This window comes from Vipera ursinii (genome assembly GCF_947247035.1).
Source record: "Vipera ursinii genome assembly, chromosome: 6".
NCBI lineage: Eukaryota > Metazoa > Chordata > Lepidosauria > Squamata > Viperidae > Vipera > Vipera ursinii.
This window is the reverse complement of record NC_139515.1, coordinates 38,612,735-38,631,242: the sequence shown is the minus strand read 5'-3', so window position 1 is coordinate 38,631,242 and position 18,508 is coordinate 38,612,735. Positions and strand designations below refer to the sequence as shown.

At 44.0% G+C, this 18,508-nt stretch overlaps 1 protein-coding gene across 1 annotated transcript in view; it reads right to left on the bottom strand.

Moving 5' to 3' along the window:
* Positions 1 to 18,508, bottom strand: part of ATP23 (ATP23 metallopeptidase and ATP synthase assembly factor homolog) — an 84,460-nt gene that overhangs the window by 994 nt on the left and 64,958 nt on the right. Inside the window, exon 5 of the mRNA XM_083366468.1 lies at positions 12,465 to 12,548. Within this exon, the coding sequence (XP_083222594.1) occupies positions 12,465 to 12,548 (84 nt within the window). The remainder of the gene's footprint in view (positions 1 to 12,464; positions 12,549 to 18,508) is intronic.

Here is an 18,508-nt window from a genome sequence, read left to right as displayed (position 1 = left end):
GCAGGGCCACCCAAGATGGACAGGTCATAGCAGAGAGTTCTGACAAAACGTGATCCACTGGAGAAGGAAATGGCAACCCACTCCAGTATCTTTGCCATGAAAACCCTATGGACAGTACCAAAAGGCAAAATGATATGATGCTGGAAGATGAGCCCCTCAGGTCAGAAGGTGTCCAATATGCTACTGGGGAAAAACAGAGGGCTAGTACTAGTAGCGCCAGAAAGAATGAAGCGACTGGGCCAAAGCTGAAAGGACGCTCAGCTGTGGATGTATCTGTTGGTGAAAGGAAAGTCCGATGCTGTAAAGATTTTTTTCTCCATAGGAACTTGGAATGTAAGATCCATGAATCAAGGCAAGCTGGACGTGGTCAAAAAAGAGATGACAAGAATGAACATCGACATCTTAGGAATCAGCAAACTAAAATGGACAGGAATGGGTGAATTTAATTCTGATGACCATTAGGTACACTACTGCGGGCAAGAATCCCTCAGAAGAAATGGAGTAGCCTTCATAGTCAATAAAAGAGTAGGAAAAGCAATACTGGGATACAATCCCCAAAATGACAGAATGATCTCAGTTCGAATCCAAGGCAAACCATCCAATATCACAGTAGTCCAAGTCTATGCCCCAACCACTGGTGCTGAAGAGGATGAAATTGACCGGTTCTATGAAGCCCTACAGAGGGACGCGGTGGCTCAGTGGGTTAGGACGCTGAGCTTGTCGATCAGAAGGTCGGAGGTTTGGTGGGTCGAATCCCGAGTGCCGCGTAACAGAGTGAACGCCTGTTACTCGTCCCAGCTTCTGCCAACCTAGCAGTTCAAAAGCACGTAAAAACGCAAGTAGAAAAATAGGGACCACTACGGTGGGAAGGTAACAGCGTTCCGTGCACCTTTGGCGTCTAGTCATGCCAGCCACATGACCACGGAGATGTCCTTGGACAAGCGCTGGCTCTTCGGCTTTGAAACGGAGTTGAGCCGGCCCCTAGAATCGGAAACGACTAGCACGCATGTGCAGGGGAACCTTTACCTTTACCTATAAAGCCCTACAGCACCTTATAGAACTTACACCAAAAAATGATGTCCTTATCATCATGGGGGATTGGAATGATAAAGTAGGAAGGCAAAAGATAACCGGAATAACAGGCAAGTTTGGCTTTGGAGTACAAAATGAAGCAGGACACAGGCTGATAGAATAATGTCAAGCGAATACGATGGTAATAGCAAACACTCTGTTCCAACAACCCAAAAGACGGCTCTACACATGGACATCACCAGACGGTCAACAGAGAAATCAGATTGACTATGCACTCTGCAGCCAAAGATGAAGAAGCTCTATACAGTCAGTAAAAACAAGACCAGGAGCTGATTGTGGCTCAGATCATGAGCTTCTCTTTGCAAAGTTTAGGCTTAAACTGAAGAAAGTAGGGAAAAGCACTAGGCCACTCAGGTATGAATTAAATCATATCCCTGTTGAATATACAGTAGAGGGGACAAATAGATTTAAGGAATTAAATCTGATAGACAGAGTGCCTGAAGAACTGTGGACAGAGGTTCACAGCATTGTACAAGAGGTAGCACATAAAACCATCCCAAAGAAAAAGAAATGCAAGAACGCAAAATGGCTGTCTGAGGAAGCTTTGCAAATAGCTGAGGTAAGGAGGGAAGCGAAAGGCAAGGGAGAAAAAGAAACGCCCAATTGAATGCAGAATTCCAGAGAATAGGTAGAAGAGATAAGAATGCCTTCTTAAATGAACAGTGCAAAGAAATGGAAGAAAACAATAGAATAGGGAGGACCAGAGATCTCTTCAAGAAAATTGGAGAGATGAAGAGAACGTTTCGTGCAAAAATGGGCATGATAAAGGACCAAAATGGCAGGGACCTAATAGAGGCAGAAGAGATTAAGAAGAGGTGACAAAATTACACAGAAGAACTATACAAGAATGAGCTTAACGTCCTTGATAACCACGATGAGGTGGTCACTGACCTCGAGCCAGACATCCTAGAATGTGAAGTGGGCCTTTGAAAAACTGAGCAACAACAAAGCTAGTGGAGGTGACAGTATTCCAGCTGAGCTATTCAAAACCTTAAAAGACGATGCAGTAAAAGCGCTACACTCAATTTGCCAGCAAATTTGGAAAACTCAATAGTGGCCGCAGGATTGGAAAAGATCAGTTTACTTTCCAATTCAAAACAAAGGCAGTGCCAAAGAATGTTCAAACTATCGCACCATTGCTCTCATTTCACATGCTAGTAAAGTTATGCTTAAAATCCTACAGGCTAGACTCTAGCAGTATGTGGATCAAGACCTGTCAGAAGTAGAGGCAGGATTTCAAAGGGGAAGAGGAACTAGAGATCAAATTGCCAACATACGCTGGATCATGGAGAAAGCTAGGGAGTTCCAGAAAAACATCTGCTTCATTGACTATGCTAAAGCATAGTAACTACGTGTAACCACGCCTCCAGAAAAGATGGCCGCTTGTTGCTGATCGCGAAGATCGAGGGGAGTGAGTTTGGCATGGGGTCCTGCATGGGGCTGTTGTTCTCTATCCCGGATGGGTGACAGGACCCTCCGAGGCTTCGGTGGAGCCCCTATGAGCGCTGGAGATGATGGCGGGGTGGCACTAGAGGGGGAGGCAAGCCGGCGGGGCGGCAAGGCTCCTGGACATGAAATAGCTGAACGGGACGGCTCGGTCGGACAGGCGGACAACTTACAACGGCCGGGAACGGTCAGCGGCATCCCACGGCAGCCTGCAAAGCGGCCAATGTTGGGCCTGCTGCGGCCTGCGGCGTGCAGATTATGCTGGCTCGTTCGGGCCGGCAGAAGACATAGAACGGCCGATGGCAGCATCTTACGGTGACCTGCAATTCAGCCGGGAAAGCGCCTACTACGGCGCGTGGCGTGCGATGGCCTGCAACGGATCTGCAACGGCCTGAAGAGGCGGTCCGGTCCTGTAGCGGCCTGCGGCGGAGATGTAACAGCCTGGGGCAGCCTAGAAAGGCGGTCCGGATGGTGAGGCTCCTGGACTTGTGGCTGCCAAGCTCATCTGCCCATCTGTCAGAGCGACAAGCTTGCCCCCTGACGGAGGGGGGGGTTTGGATGGTGAAGGCCCCTTCCGATGGTTAGAGCGCCGTTTGGAACCCTCCTGGACTGCTCTGGAGCGTGGAAACATCCGGGACCACTTGAAGCTAAAAATGGAGGTGGGGCATGCCGGATGGCGCCCGGGATGGTGTTTATCTCCTCGGGGGTCATACTTGAAATCTGAGATAACCCTCCTCCATTTTCTTTATCCGGAGACTTACTACAGCCCCTTGGTCGCGTTGATATCTAGAACATGGAGATGGATGAATTATCACCGTTCATCACCGGAGCTGCGAAGTTCACCACCAATAAACTATTCTACCAGCCATCGGACTTTCTCTCCTCCTGCTACCTACCCAGGGCTGGATAGTGGTTTCCTGAAATCTTGGTCACTGTGAGAGGGTGACCATGTTTTCAGGAACCACTGTTTCAGCTCTGTGGATTTAATATGCAGTTTATTCCAGCCAAGTCATTCTTTGCTCCTATTTCTACCTTCTGATGGCTTACACCAAAAATGAGCTACTTGCCCTGAGAGCTTCCTCCCTCTCTCAGATGTGGCCATCCAACCTGCGCCACCGTTTCCTTAATGACGGGTCTTGGGACCCCGAGAGGTGGCATGGTGCTAAAAGGAGGCTTTTGGGTTTTCTTTTAAAAATTTTTGAAGGGTTAGGGAGGGGGAGCGTCAGGCCCGGCAGAATGAGAGGAAGATTCTACTGGACCTTTCTCAGTCTAGGTTGGCCGATGGCCGTGGCAATATGGGGGCCGGTGAGAGTCTTGGGACCCAGGGGGACGGGGTAGGGATAGCGATCCCCACGGTGATTGGGAATGGCGGCAGATGGATGAACAGAGGGCCATATCGTAATCTGGGATCACGCCCCCATTTTCGACCTGTGGTGCGCTCCGACCCTCTGGCTCTCACCTGCTCTCCCGGGGAAGGGGGAAGGCAGACACCTGAGCTCAGGCTGATCTATTTAAATGCCAGGTCTGTTGTGAATAAAGCTCCCCTCATCCATGATTTGATCGAGGAGGAAGACGCAGACCTGGCATGCATCACAGAAACTTGGTTGGGCCCGGAGGGAGGGGTCCTTCTGATTGATCTATGCCCTCCAGGTTTCCGTGTGCTACATCAACCTCGGGCTCAGGGTAGGGGAGGTGGCATGGCAATCGTTATTAGAGAGACCCTCCATCCACGGGAGGCCACTGCCCCTCAGATAGACGGATGTGAGTCCCTCCTCTTAAGGTGGGGTCCTGGTGGTCAGTTGGGCCTGCTAGTTGCATACCTCTCTCCCAGCTGCATTGCAACGGCTCTCCCCAGGCTACTTGACGCCCTCTCGGGATTGGCGGTTGAATTTCCCAGACTTATGGTTCTGGGAGATTTTAATCTGCCTTCCCTGGGTGGTACATCGGAGGTGGCCCGAGAGTTCATGGCTTCCATGATGGCCATGGACCTGACCCAAATTATTCAGGACCCGACGCACGAGGGGGGAAACACACCTGATCTTATTTTTATCTCTGGGCAGTGGCTTAATGGTCTGGGGGGGTTACTCCAACATCTCAACCCCTTTCATGGACAGACCATTATCTCCTGCGGTTGGGCCTCCGTCACGTCACCCCCCGCTGTCAGGAGGCAGAACCGACCAGATGGTTCTGCCCCAGGCCCCTGATGGACCCAGATAAGTTCCAGATGGCACTTAGATTGATTCCTACCTCCCTCTCCCACAGCCCGGTCGAGTCCTTAGTTAATGCCTGGCAACAGGCTGCCTCGGAGGCTCTCGACCGCGTTGTCCCTTTGCGGCCTCTGACCCGGCGCAGGTCCCGGCTCGCTCCTTGGTTCTCCAAGGACCTGCGGGAGATGAAACGCCGGAGAAGGGGCCTAGAGAGCATTTCGAGAACCAGTCGGTCCGAGTCTGACCGAACACAGTTAAGATCCTTTTCTAGATCTTATCTTGTGGCAATTTAATTTAATTTAATTTAATTTAATTTAATTTATTGAGATTTTTATACCGCCCTTCTCCCAAGGGGACTCAGGGCGGTTCACAGGGCATAAATATAAATAACAATACAAACATTAAAAAACAATTAAATCAATGCCCAAGTTAAAACCAATAATAAAACAAGCCTATATAAAAAACCCATGTACCCCCATCAGGCCAGACCCGCTAGTTCAAATAAATGGGTCTTCAACCCGCGATGGAAGGATCGGAGGTCTGATGCCATCCGGAGCTCTACCGGCAGTTGGTTCCATAACGCCGGAGCACCCACAGAGAAGGCCCTCCCCCTGGGGGCCACCAATGGAGGTGGCAAAGCGCGCTTACTTCACCACCCTCATTGCGTCCGCAGATAACCGCCCGGCCACCCTGTTTAGGGTGGTCCGCTTCCTTTTAAATCAAGTGACGGGAGAGGACCCCTTACGAGGACGGGCTGAGGAATTTAGTAAATATCTGGTGGACAAAATTGCTCAGATTCAGGCTGGTCTGGACTCTGACTGGGCAGTATCTGACGAGAGGAAAACGATGAGTTTGACCGAGAACATTTGGGAAGAGTTTGATCTTGTGACTCCGGATGAAGTGGACAGGGTCATGGGGAAATTAAGTGCCCCCACGTGTTTGTTGGACCCGTGTCCCTCCTGGCTGGTCAATGCCTCTCGGGAGGTTACACGAAGCTGGATCCTAGCAGTTATCAATGCCTCACTAAGTGAAGGGTACTTCCCTGCCGCCTTGAAAGAGGCGGTGGTAAGGCCCCTCCTTAAGAAACCTGCATTGGATCCAGCTATTTTAAACAACTTCCGTCCTGTCTCCAACCTTCGCTTTCTTGCGAAGGTCGTTGAGAGCGTGGTGGCACGACAGCTCCCTTTGATCCTGGAGGAAGCTGAGTATCTGGATCTGTACCAATCGGGTTTCAGGCCCGGGTACAGCACGGAGACGGCATTGGTCGTGCTGGTGAATGATCTCTGGCGGGCCCGAGATAGGGGTTATTCCTCTGTCCTGGTCCTATTAGATCTCTCAGTGGCTTTTGATACCATTGACCACGGTATCTTGCTGCGTCATCTTGAGGGGTTGGGAGTGGGAGGCACCGTTCTGCAGTGGTTCTCCTCCTACTTCTCGGGCCGTTCGCAGACGGTGTTGGCAGGGGGGCAGAGGTCAACCCCTAGGCCCCTTAGTTGTGGGGTGCCTCAGGGGTCGGTACTCTTGCCTCTCCTGTTCAACATCTATATGAAGCCGCTGGGAGAGATCATCCGTGGCTTCGGGGTGAGGTATCATCAATATGCTGATGATACCCAGCTTTTCATCTCCACCCTGAACCAACCCAGTGATGCCCTCGATGTGATGTCCCGTTGCCTGGAAGCGGTACAGATTTGGATGGGAAAGAACAGGCTCTGGCTCAACCCGGCCAAGACTGAGTGGCTTTACGTACCGGCATCTCGGTTAGTCCAAGAGGTTCCATCTTTGGTTATAGGAGGAGAGATGTTACCTCCCGTTGATAGAACACGCAATCTAGGCGTCCTCCTGGATTCACGACTCAGTTTTGAAGATCATATTGGAGTCGTGGCTAGGGGGGCATTTGCCCAGATTCGCCTGGTACGCCAGTTGCGCCCCTTTCTGGACCGAGATGCCCTACGCACAGTCACCCACGCACTCGTTACCTCCCGTATAGATTACTGCAATGCTCTCTACATGGGGCTGCCCTTAAAGACCACCCGGAGGCTTCAGCTGGTGCAGAGTGCGGCTGCACAGGTAGTGATGGGAGCAACCCGATACTCCCATATTACACCCCTCCTGCGTGAGCTGCATTGGTTACCGGTTGCCCTCCAGGTGAGATTTAAGGTGCTGGTACTTACCTTTAAAGCCCTACATGGGTTAGGCCCAGGATACTTGCAGGACCATCTGCTACCGGGAACGACTTCCCATCGCCCAGTACGCTCACACAGAGAAGGCCTCCTCAGGGTACCGTCGGCTAGATAATGTCGGCTGGCGACCCCCAGGGGGAGGGCCTTCTCTGTGGGAGTGCCAGCCCTGTGGAATCAGCTCCCCCATGAGCTTCGGATGGCCCCAGATCTCCAGTCCTTTCGCCGCGGCCTCAAAACACTCCTTTTCCACCTGGCTGACCTGGACTGACAGGGATTTTAATTATGTTTTTAATTTTTTAACTCTAATTTTTAATTTATTTTAATTTTAATTTTAGTTTATTGTACAGAGGCCTTTAATTTTAATTTTATCTTAACTTCTGTATTTATTGTATGTTATTGTTGTTAGCCACCCTGAGTCCTTCGGCAGATAGGGCGGCATATAAGTCCCAATAATAAATAAATAAATAAAGCATTTTTTCTTAAAAAAAAATCCCATTTATATCCCGCCCTTCTCCGAAGACTCAGGGCGGCTTACAATCTAAGAAGCACAAATCAATGTGCTTAGCAATAGCCTTCATTGATTGTGTGGATCACAACAAAGTGTGGCAAGTTCTTAAAGAGATGGAAGTACTAGACCATCTTATTTGTCTCTTGAGAAACCTATATGCGGGTCAAGAATCAACAATGAGGACTGGACATGGAACCACTGATTGGTTCAAAAGTAGGAAAGGAGTCCAGGAAGGCTGTATAGTGTTGCCCTGCCTATTAACCTATATGCAGAGCACATCATGAGAAAGGCAGGGCTAGATGAATCAAAAGTTGGAATTAAGATTGCCGTGAGAAATATTAACAACCTAAGATATACAGATGATATCACTCTAATGGCAGAAAGTGAAGAAGAACTAAAGAGCCTCTTGTTGCAGGTGAAGAAGGAGAGTGCAAAACTTGGGTTGAAACTTAACATTAAGAAAACCAAGATCATGACTTCTGGTTTGCATGCACGGCACTTCCGGATGTGCAGGAACAGCCTGCTTCCTGCTGTCCGTTTCTTTCTTTTTTTGGAGGACCCTGAAAAGGGTCAAAAATCGCCCTGGAGGGGCAATTACCGAGAGGAGGACTTTCCTGTGATCGTGGAAGGGCAGCAGCCATCCGCTGGAATCTGGAATCATCTCCTTTGGTCTGAAGAAAAGAGACCAGCCATAAAGATGGCCAATCATTAAGCTGCTCCCTGCTGAAAGCCAAAGCACTACCTAGCACTAAGAAGCAATCTGGAGGACCTGGGTGAGCTTTTACCTTTCTTATTCCCTAACCATCTTCCTGTGGGACTTTCCTGAAAACCTCCTTCCCCATTTTTTGAGAAAACGGCAAATATCTACTCTGGGAACAAATCTTAAAGCCTCAAAGCTACAAAAGAACGTTAATTAATTCAGCAAAGAAATTAAGTAATTTCATCTGTATTTACTAAAATGTTTCTATTTGTTGCTTGGAATCCACTACCCTATCTTTTCTCTAAGCTGTGAATTAAGGAAAAAATTTCGACTAATCATACAAAAGTTCTATATTAATTTGGAAAAAGAAAAGAAAAGAAAATTCCTACATTGCATGTTATATGTTACTGCTGACATCTTGTGGCGAAACCTGGTACAGCAAGTAAATTTCCTTTTTTTGTTGTGAGAGCTCACTGAATAACAGAGCTGTCCTTGACACTAAGATAAGGGTGGGAACACCTGGCACTGAATACAACTCTTCAGGAGGTGGAACATCTATGACTATTATTAAAACAGCCTCCATGGAAGATTTAACTGCAAACAACAATGAAATGGATGAATACATCCCACCATTTGATTATAAACTGATATTGGACACGATTTTGGCAATGACAGAGCAAATTAAAGCCAAATGGCAAGAAAAATCTGACAACTTAAAGCCATCAAATCAAATTTTGATTTTAAATGAGGAAAAGATAACCCAAAATCAAATAGAAATGGAACCTAATACTAAAATAGGAGATTTGAAAGAACAACAAAAGCAACCTACAGAAGACCTTAAAGTCGACACTTTAATAGCAACTACAAAACTTGCAACCCAAAAAGCAGCAACACCTGAAGAAAACAACACCAAGAGTGAAGACACTAAAGGCCTTCAAATACAATATATCGAGAATTCAATTAATCAAAGGACAACAATAATATCAGCTACTACTTTCTACCTAACCCAGATAGAATTGGAAGAACAAAAAGATTTGACTGATTTAATGACAACTATATTATATCAAAGGGATGCGGTGGCTCAGTGGGTTAGGACGCTGAGCTTGTCAATCGGAAGGTCGGCAGTTTGGCGGGTCGAATCCCGAGTGCCGCATAACAGAGTGAGCGCCTGTTACTCGTCCCAGCTTCTGCCAACCTAGCAGTTCGAAAGCACGTAAAAATGCAAGTAGAAAAATAGGGACCACTGCGGTGGGAAGGTAACAGCATTCCGTGCGCCTTTGGTGTCTAGTCATGCCGGCCACATGACCATGGAGACGTCCTCGGACAAGCGCTGGCTCTTCGGCTTTGAAACGGAGATGAGCACCGGCCCCTAGAGTCGGAAACGACTAGCACGCATGTGCGGGGGAACCTTTACCTTTACCTATATTATATCAACCATCAAAAACTGAATTATCAAAGCAAAAATATAATGGTTACAAAGGGGACATCTTCCTTGCAAAACTGATATTTAGATATGCTCCCTGGATTCAAATAAGGGGTATAGAAAGAAAGGAAGATACATTTGAGATTTTAAAGATGCCAAGAGGGAAGCATGATTGGCATAAAAGGAAGGCAAGAGTTAGATTTTTAAAAAAACTGAACTTGTTTGTCTTTTGGGGTTCCTAAAGATAGACTATAAGAACATCTTTTTTGTGGATTAAGGGGAATCCCTAAAAAATGTAACTGATTTTACATTTAGCTTTTAGATCTGCAAAGGTAAACAAATGTAAGCTTTTAGAATATAACTCCGAACTATATCTTAGAACTTGGAATGACATATCAAAAGATAGTATTTTAATAATTGATGTACCATCAAGATGACTTATAGAATATTCAGTGGTTACTTTTGAATCATAGTATAGAACCTAGAATTTTATATATAAAAGATAGTATTTTAATAATTGTTGAATGGTTAAGGCAAAAAAGATATTTCTAAGCACATTGGTTTGTGCTTAAATTGTAAGCCGCCCTGAGTCTTCGGAGAAGGGCAGGATATAAATGGGATTAAAATAAAATAAATAAAATAAAATAACTGGTGATTTGTTAAGATGAAAATTAGACTTTAATGGTAAAACATAAGAATGCTTTGTAATGAACGATATAAGTGTTGTAGACAAAAGAATTATTCTTTATTGAAATAGGAAATTGTGGGTTACCCAAAAATTAAGCTTTTGCTATATACTATAGGCCACTCTAGAATATCCTATTGCAATTAGATAAAATTTAAAACCAGGATATTGATATATATTACTGAAAATATTTTTAAGCTTTGTTGATTGACTAGGTTACACCTAGAAATGTATTAACTTGCCTATTTTGACTATGTAATAACTAAGGGAAGTAGAGAGGGCATCTCTGTTGATGTAACCTGAACTATTTACAACTGTTTTTTTCTTATTTTAACTACCCAACCACCACATTGTTTCACAAATACATGTATCTGTAAATATTAAAAAATCAATAAATCTTGTCTAAAAAAAAGAAAAGAAAACCAAGATCATGGCATTCGGCCCTCTCAATTCCTGACAAATAGATGGGGAAGAAATGGAGGTAGTGACAGATTTTATTTTCCTGGGCTCCAAGATCACTGCAGATGGGGACTGCAGCCAAGAAATTAAAAGACACTTGCTCCTTGGGAGGAAAGCAATGGCAAATCTAGACAGCATACTAAAAAGCAGAGACATCACCCTGTCCACAAAAGTGTGTATAGTCAAGGCTATGGTCTTCCCAGTTGCAATGTATGGCAGTGAAAATTGGACCATAAGAAAGGCTGAGCTCCAAAAAACTGAGGCCTTTGAACTATGGTGCTGGAGAAGACTCCTGTGAGTCCCTTGGACTACAAGGCGATCAAACCGGTCAGTCCTAAAGGAGTTCAACCCTGACTGCACTTTAGAAGGCCAGATCCTGAAGTTGAAACTCAAATACTTTGGCCACCTAATGAGAAGGAAGGACTCACTGGAGAAGACCCTAATGCTGGGAAAGATTGAGGGCAATAGAAGAAGGGGATGACAGAGAATGAGGTGGCTGGATGGAGTCACTGAAGCAGTAGGCGTGAGCTTAAATGGACTCCAGAAGATGGTAGAGGACAGAAAGGCCTGGAGGAACATTGTCCATGGGGTTGCGATGGGTCAGACATGACTTCGCAGATAACAATAAAATGTTGTGGGGCACCCAAGGCCTATATAAAGTAGTCCTGAACTACAGATTACTAGCGAACAGCAATAAACAATTATTTTATTCAAGTCCAAATAAGCAAGTAATCTTAATGTTTCTAATCATAAAAATAATGTCCCATAATTTGGAATGTACACATCAACACTGAGAAATATAATCCAAATTGGCTAAATTATGAAAGATTGATCTGGCCAATAAACAGTAAGTGTTGCATCCTTAATCCCCTTTCTTTTAAATGAAGGTTGAATTAAAAGTATTGCTTTCACTTCCATAACTTTAGGAATATTTTAATACATACTCAAAAAAAAATGAAAGCTATTTTTTTAATACATTACTGTATTTACATCTCCATATAATCATCACCATTCACTGCACCATTCTCTTGATGGACATTTTTAAATGCTGTCACAAAAGTATTTCACATTCTGTCTTTTTGTCACTTTGAAAAAACAATTAATTAGAATATGGAAGAAGAAACTTCTGACTCTACAAGACAATGCTAGGCTTCACAACACGTAAGTCACCCTAGATACAATTTTGAAGGTGGATTCATTATCTTATCCTCTCTGTGAGGACCTGATAGAAGACCAAAATGTGAAGTTCTTTCATTCTTGAAGAAACTTGTCCATCACTGACAAACATGTTCAGAGAATATGATTCTATGGGGAAATAAATTCAGGTAACAAAACAACTTATTTTGAGGATTATTTTTCTGTTCCATCTATTTCAACATCCCTATTTCAGCTAAAATTATGGAAATGAAGGAATTATTTTTCATTCTCTCTATGTACATACATACATACATATATACATACATACAATATATATATGTGTGTGTGTGTGATGTGTATATGTATATATGTATATATGTATATATATATATATATATATATATATATATATATATATATATATATATATATATATATATATATATACACACACACACACACATAGTGAGAGCATAAGTGAGACAAAAACCTGATCTTATTTTTTTGTCTACTGACACTATATTCCTTCATAAGAAATTGTTTGCTAAGCCTCAAATTACAAAAGAAATTACCTCAAATGAAGACATGAACCCAAATCTCTTCTTTTATAGATAATTATCAACTTACCTGCTGATGCTGCTTCAGCCCAAATCTAAACCGCATCATCTCATTTATGAAAGAACAATCGCCACTGAGATTTGATGCCCGAATCTACAAAAGATGCACAAACTTGAGAATATTTATAAGAAAGTTAGCATAGTATCCCATTCCAAACCTTTTGTTTGTTTGGCTGCAAAACTGTTCTTTATTTCCAATTTGTTGTGTAATTTGTAAAAAGAGCTTCAACAATCAAATAGTTAAGAATAATTGAATTCTCTTCGTTGTTCATATAGCCATTCTCCAGGGATGCTATTAAAACATAACTGCTGAAAGACTATCACCTTAATCTCATTTTAGACATACAGAACATCAGTAGTTTTCAACTTCAGAAACCTGAAGATGTGTGGACTTCAATGCCCAAATTCCCCAGTTGAGAAATATTGAGCTAAATAGTATCTAGCTGAACTTGGCTGATCGCAAAAAACTAAAGAAGACATGATTTTATTATTTTTTATTTTATTAATTATTCAATCATTTATTAATGCTTGGTTGGGATGGTTGGAATAAACCAGGAAACTCCAAGGCTATAGGCTAGACAAAGTGTTTAAAAAGCACTCCAAAACTTGTACTAAACTATTCCCACATTGCTGCCAATAAACTAGATGAACATAGCCATGAAGACAATAGGAGTTGATATTCTGACTTAGCAATTTCATCTTCTCCAACCTCTAGGTAATACTATCCAGACTAGCTTAAATGGCACCTCTTAAGTTCTGATGAATATCTATCAGTCAGTAAATTTGATTATCTCAGTAGATGGCAGTATCTAACCTATCCTTTTGGAGTTTTGAAGCTATATAAATGGGCTCTGCTTAGTCCTTGAATGAGACATCACTAGATAGTACCAGAATTATTATATTAGAAAGAAAAGTTTTAAAAAATCTGAGGAGGCAATGGCAAATTACGATAGAATTGGATACATCCATGACACAAGGTACCAAGTTCAATTCAAAGGACATATCAGTGGGAAAAGATCATATAACTGCCATAGATAAGGATTTTTTTCCTTGTGTTTACAAATTGTAAAGCTCTTTCTAAATCACGTGAGGCAGGATGCTTATTCTCTGGAACCAAGACAAAAAAGGGGAAAGAACTATTATTCTTTGTCTTAAAGATAAATTAGCTGATGTTTTTGATTGTTTGCAAAACTATTTATTGTTATATTAATTTAAATAACTGAGTGGAGATATTATAGGTTGTTTTATGTGTTTGCTTTTAAATGTTTTCTTGCAGTAAGGGTTAGAGGGATACACTGCTGAGGTCAAACAATAACTTAAATCATTATTTGAAAGTTGCAAAACATGCTGCAATTTCTCCCTTGTGACATTTTTAGGCTGCTCTAGATGAAATAGGGAGGAGAGAATAGATAAGTGAATATGTTGTTATATTCACTGAAGATAAGAACACATTAGTCATTTAAAAGCCATTCATGTTACCATAACCTCTTAACTCTCTTTATCTCACTCTTTTTACAAAGCCTGGATTTGCTATAAGAGTACATAGACACAAGCACATACTCACACATATATAGACTAAAAGATTGCTGCAAACAATCCAGAAAAAATGGTCCATAACATAATGATTTTTGTCTTAGTACTTCACATATTTCTATATAACTTAAAATAAATCAAATATCAGGGTTACTGCCATGGAGCAGTTACATGCGGAGAATGCCCAGCTCTCCCAACAATTTGGTGGAAGTGTCCAATAGTAGTGCCTAATAAATTTGATGGCACTCTGGATATATTTCCAGCTCTTTTGGGACAATACCAACTCTTTATTAGTCTGAGAGTGGCGGACTTCCCCACTGATCAAAATAAAGTGGGATTTATGATCAGCCTCCTATCCGGCCCTTCGGCCTGTTGGGCCACATCCCTGCTGGTCCAGCCTAGTCTGTTGCTGGATAACTTTGGAGGGTTTTGTGACTACATGCGTCTCATGTATGAAGACCCGATTAAGACGCAGACTACTACCAGACGTCTGAAAGCTCTGAAGCAGGGCCGACGACCTTTACAGGGCTATATCAGTGAGCTTCGGCTGCTTAGCCAGGATTCAGCCTGGAACAAAGCTACATTCATGGACGCTTTCCAGAATGGTTTGTCGGAAAGGCTGTTGGACGAGCTGGCCCGTGTTGATGTTCCCCCAGACCTCAATGGGTTGATCCATCTCTGTTTGCGGATCGATACTTGGTTGCAGCAGCATAGGAGTCGTCGTGCCACCCCAGAGACCCAGGCAGCCCAGGTTGTGCGTGAGACCCCAGTTCTATGGGAAGAGCCTATGGAGTTATGTGCTGCTAGACCTCGCCTATCGGTGGCAGAAATGAATAGATGGTGTTTGGGGGATTTGTGTTTCTATTGTGGGGAACTTGGTTGCATTCTGCCCCAAAAAGCAATGGGGGCATCAGCTACCAAGCCTGTCTCAGGAAAACAACATCTGTCGGGAAATGCCCCGAGCCTGACCTAAAATGTGTTTTCGGTCGGGCTTCTCCCAACCCCGAGTGACGTCCATCGGATGCTGCACTCGGACCCCCATGGCACTTGATACTGGCGGCACACAGCTCCTCCCCGGGAAGCGACGGGATTCCAGTACACGCCTTGATCGACTCTGGTGCCACCACAAACTTTATGGACATGGCATTTGTGGCCAAATGGGCTGTTCCCCAATGCCCAGTGGAACCACCTCTATTAGTAGAGACTATTGATGGCTGAGTGTGTCTGTCTGGGACAATTAAGGCTGCCACGCAACCGTTGGGTATGGCCATCAGCTTGCATGAGGAGGCCTTTCATTTTTACATAACCTCCAACCTGCATTTCCCTGTGGTCTTGGGATTGGTGTGGCTCCAGAAGCATGACCGGCAGATTTACTGGTCCCAGAACTTGGCCACCTTTCTGAGTTTACAGTGTGTGGACCACACCCGCCAAGTTTCTGCCAGCCAGGTGGTGGATCCCCCAGGGGTCTCCCTGCCCTCCAAACTGGCAACTTAGGCTGATGTGTTCAGTAAGACTGAGGCGGATCAATTGCCTCCACCCAGGCCATACGACTGCCCCATCGACTTAGTCCCTGATATGCCTCTCCTGGTGGGGCGTTTGTATTCCATGTCAGACCCCGAGTTGGCCGCGTTGCAGGACTTCCTGGTCAAAAACCTGGCTCAAGGTTTTATCCGGCCCTTGTCTTCGCCAGTGTTTGCAACAGTGCTCTTTGTAAAAAAAAAAGTTTGGGGAATTAAGGCTTTGTTGTGACTATTGTAAATTAAATTCCATTACGGTAATTGATACCTTCTGCCTCTCATCCCCGAACTTCTGGAATGGCTCCGAGGCAAAAATCTTCACGAAATTGTACTTGAGAGGAGCCTACAATCTTGTTTGGATCTGGCCTGGTGATGAATGGAAGAGAGTGTTTGGCACCTGGTATGGGCACTTCGAGTATACAGTGATGCCGTTTGGACTGACCAATGCCCCTGCGGTCTTCCAACACTTCATGAACTACATATTCCGGGATCTGTTAGATCAGTTTGTCATAATCTATTTGGACATTCTGATCTACTCCCTTTCATGTGAGATGCATCACCAGCACGTCTGTCAGGTCCTGCAATGGCTCCGAGATCATCGTTTGTATGCCAAACTGGAGAAATGCCAATTCTATCAAACGCCCATTGATTTCCTAGGTCATCGCATTTCTCCTGAGGGCATCGCCATGGAGCCAAGCAAGGTCGAGCCCTTGTGTACTTGGCAAACCCCAGGTCGCATTAAAGATGTCAAGCTTGGGTTCGCCAGCTACTATAGAACCTTCATCCCTGGTTTTGCTTCCATGACCGGCTGCCCCTCACTCGGCTCTTGCAGAAAAAGACCCAGTTTCATTGGGGCACCCTAGAGCAACAAGCTTCTCAGGCTTTAAAGGAAGCTTTTATGAAGGAACTTGTCAGGGCCCCAAAACCTCTGTGTTTGCCCTTGCATATATATTCTACTTTTGAGGCCTGCCATTCTGCTGGGGGAGGGAGAGCTTGGGATAACTTTTGCTTTCTACTTTCCTTCTCCTGCCTCTATTCTTGAGAAAGGAATGTGTCTCGCTTATCAGGGAGGAGATTACAGAGAAACAAAAGCTGGAGAAGAATTTGAGATGCACAACAACTATGCCAGTTACCCGCACATCATAGTACCTGTGGATTGGCTGAATTTCAACTGGACATTATGACTTTGGTGGAAGAATATTGTTTGCTTAATTATATCGTTTGTGTGGGATTTTCTCCAGATCACGCCTTGACTTCCCTACTGTCACTGACCCCTAATAAAAGTATCCTTTTGAGACAATGCCTGTTTCAAGAGTTCTGCTTTATTGGATAGTTAGTTGAAGTGGGTCCTTACATAAGGCGACATCTGCATAGTAATCAATCTATTTCTATATGGAAAAGTTCCAGGAAGAGAAATGGTCCAAAGATCTCCTCTGCCTAAAAGTCAATGAAAGCCTCTCCAGGGATCTGGAAGAGGCTGGACCTTCTGGTGAAGAAGATTGAGCCAGATGGTCACTTGGGGTTGGTTACAAGGAAGGATAGGAGAAGAAAGCCCCAAAAGTCACTCTTACTCAAGGTGGAGGGAAGAAAAAAGCAAAGAAGAAAAATCCAGACCCTGCCCCTCCTGACAAAGATGGAAAAAAGGAGGAATCAAAATCAGGGGCAATGGATGTGGTGATGGAGCATGTGAAAAAAACCCTTTATGAATTCAAGATGCAGCTGAAGAAAAGCCGTGAGTCAGAAGAAGAGTTGGAGGAGGAATCAGAGGAAGAAGAATCGGAAGCCCAAGAGACGGCAACAGCTGGAGCCCAAGAGGCAGCATAGTGGTGGGCCTGTCTGTCTCAAGGAGCCAGAGGGAGACCTCCTCAGCCAGCCGAGGTGAAACCAATTCTAATCAGACTGAAGTTTGATTGAGACCCGAAGCGATTGGAATATTTCCTGGCAGAAGTGTTCACCTACATGAAAATCTATAGGAGAACACTTCCTACGATGTCGAGAAAGTTCATGTGGTCATCCTGGCTCTGGAAGGTGGAGCAGCTGACTGGATGGTGAGACTACAACTGAAATGCACCCGAATTGAGAAACTTCAATCGATTTATGGCTCCCCTTCCCCCCTCCCTGTCCCTGACTTCCCAGAGCTAAATACAAGATATAAAAATAAAAACAATCATAAACAACCCTATGCTAACAACAATAAACTATTAAGTCTATAGCACTCTAGCTCTTATAAAATGACTACAAGCAATACAAATATCATATCAAAACTTATTCAAATGCTAAATGAAACTTTTTAGTCCCATATTTATTCTGGATATAATCAATCCATTTTTTCCACTCCATAATATAATGTTGTTGTGAATGGTCTTTCAAATAGACCGAGATCTTTGCCATTTCCGCCAGGTTAGAAACTTTTAAAGTCCATTCCTCTATAGTCGGCAGTTCTTCCTTCTTCCAGTATTGCCCTATTAAAAGTCTTGCTGCTGTAATTAAGTTCAACATCAACTTAGTGTCCACAACAGTAGTATCAGTAATAATGCCCAATAAAAACAATTGCGGACAAAACTTTATCCTTTTCTTAAATATCTTCTGCATATTCCACCAGATTTTAATCCAAAATGCTTTAACCTTTTTACAGGTCCACCATATGTGAAAATACGTTGCGTCTTCGCCACCACACCTCCAACATTTAGGCTGGTAGTTCGGATACATACTTGCAAGCTTTTTAGGATCTAAATGCCACCTATAAAACATTTTATAAAAGTTCTCTCTTAAATTTTGAGCTTGCGTAAATTTTACGTTTCTCACCCAGATCTTTTCCCAAGTATCCATTGTAATAACTTCTTGAATATTCTGAGCCCACTTTATCATGCAATCTTTAACAAGTTCTGTTTCTGAGTCAATTTCTATCAATGCAAGATATATCCGCTTGATATGTGCTGGACCCTGATTTCTAATTTGCTTTACCAAATTTTCATCAGTCATCGAAAAACCAATCTTCTGATCT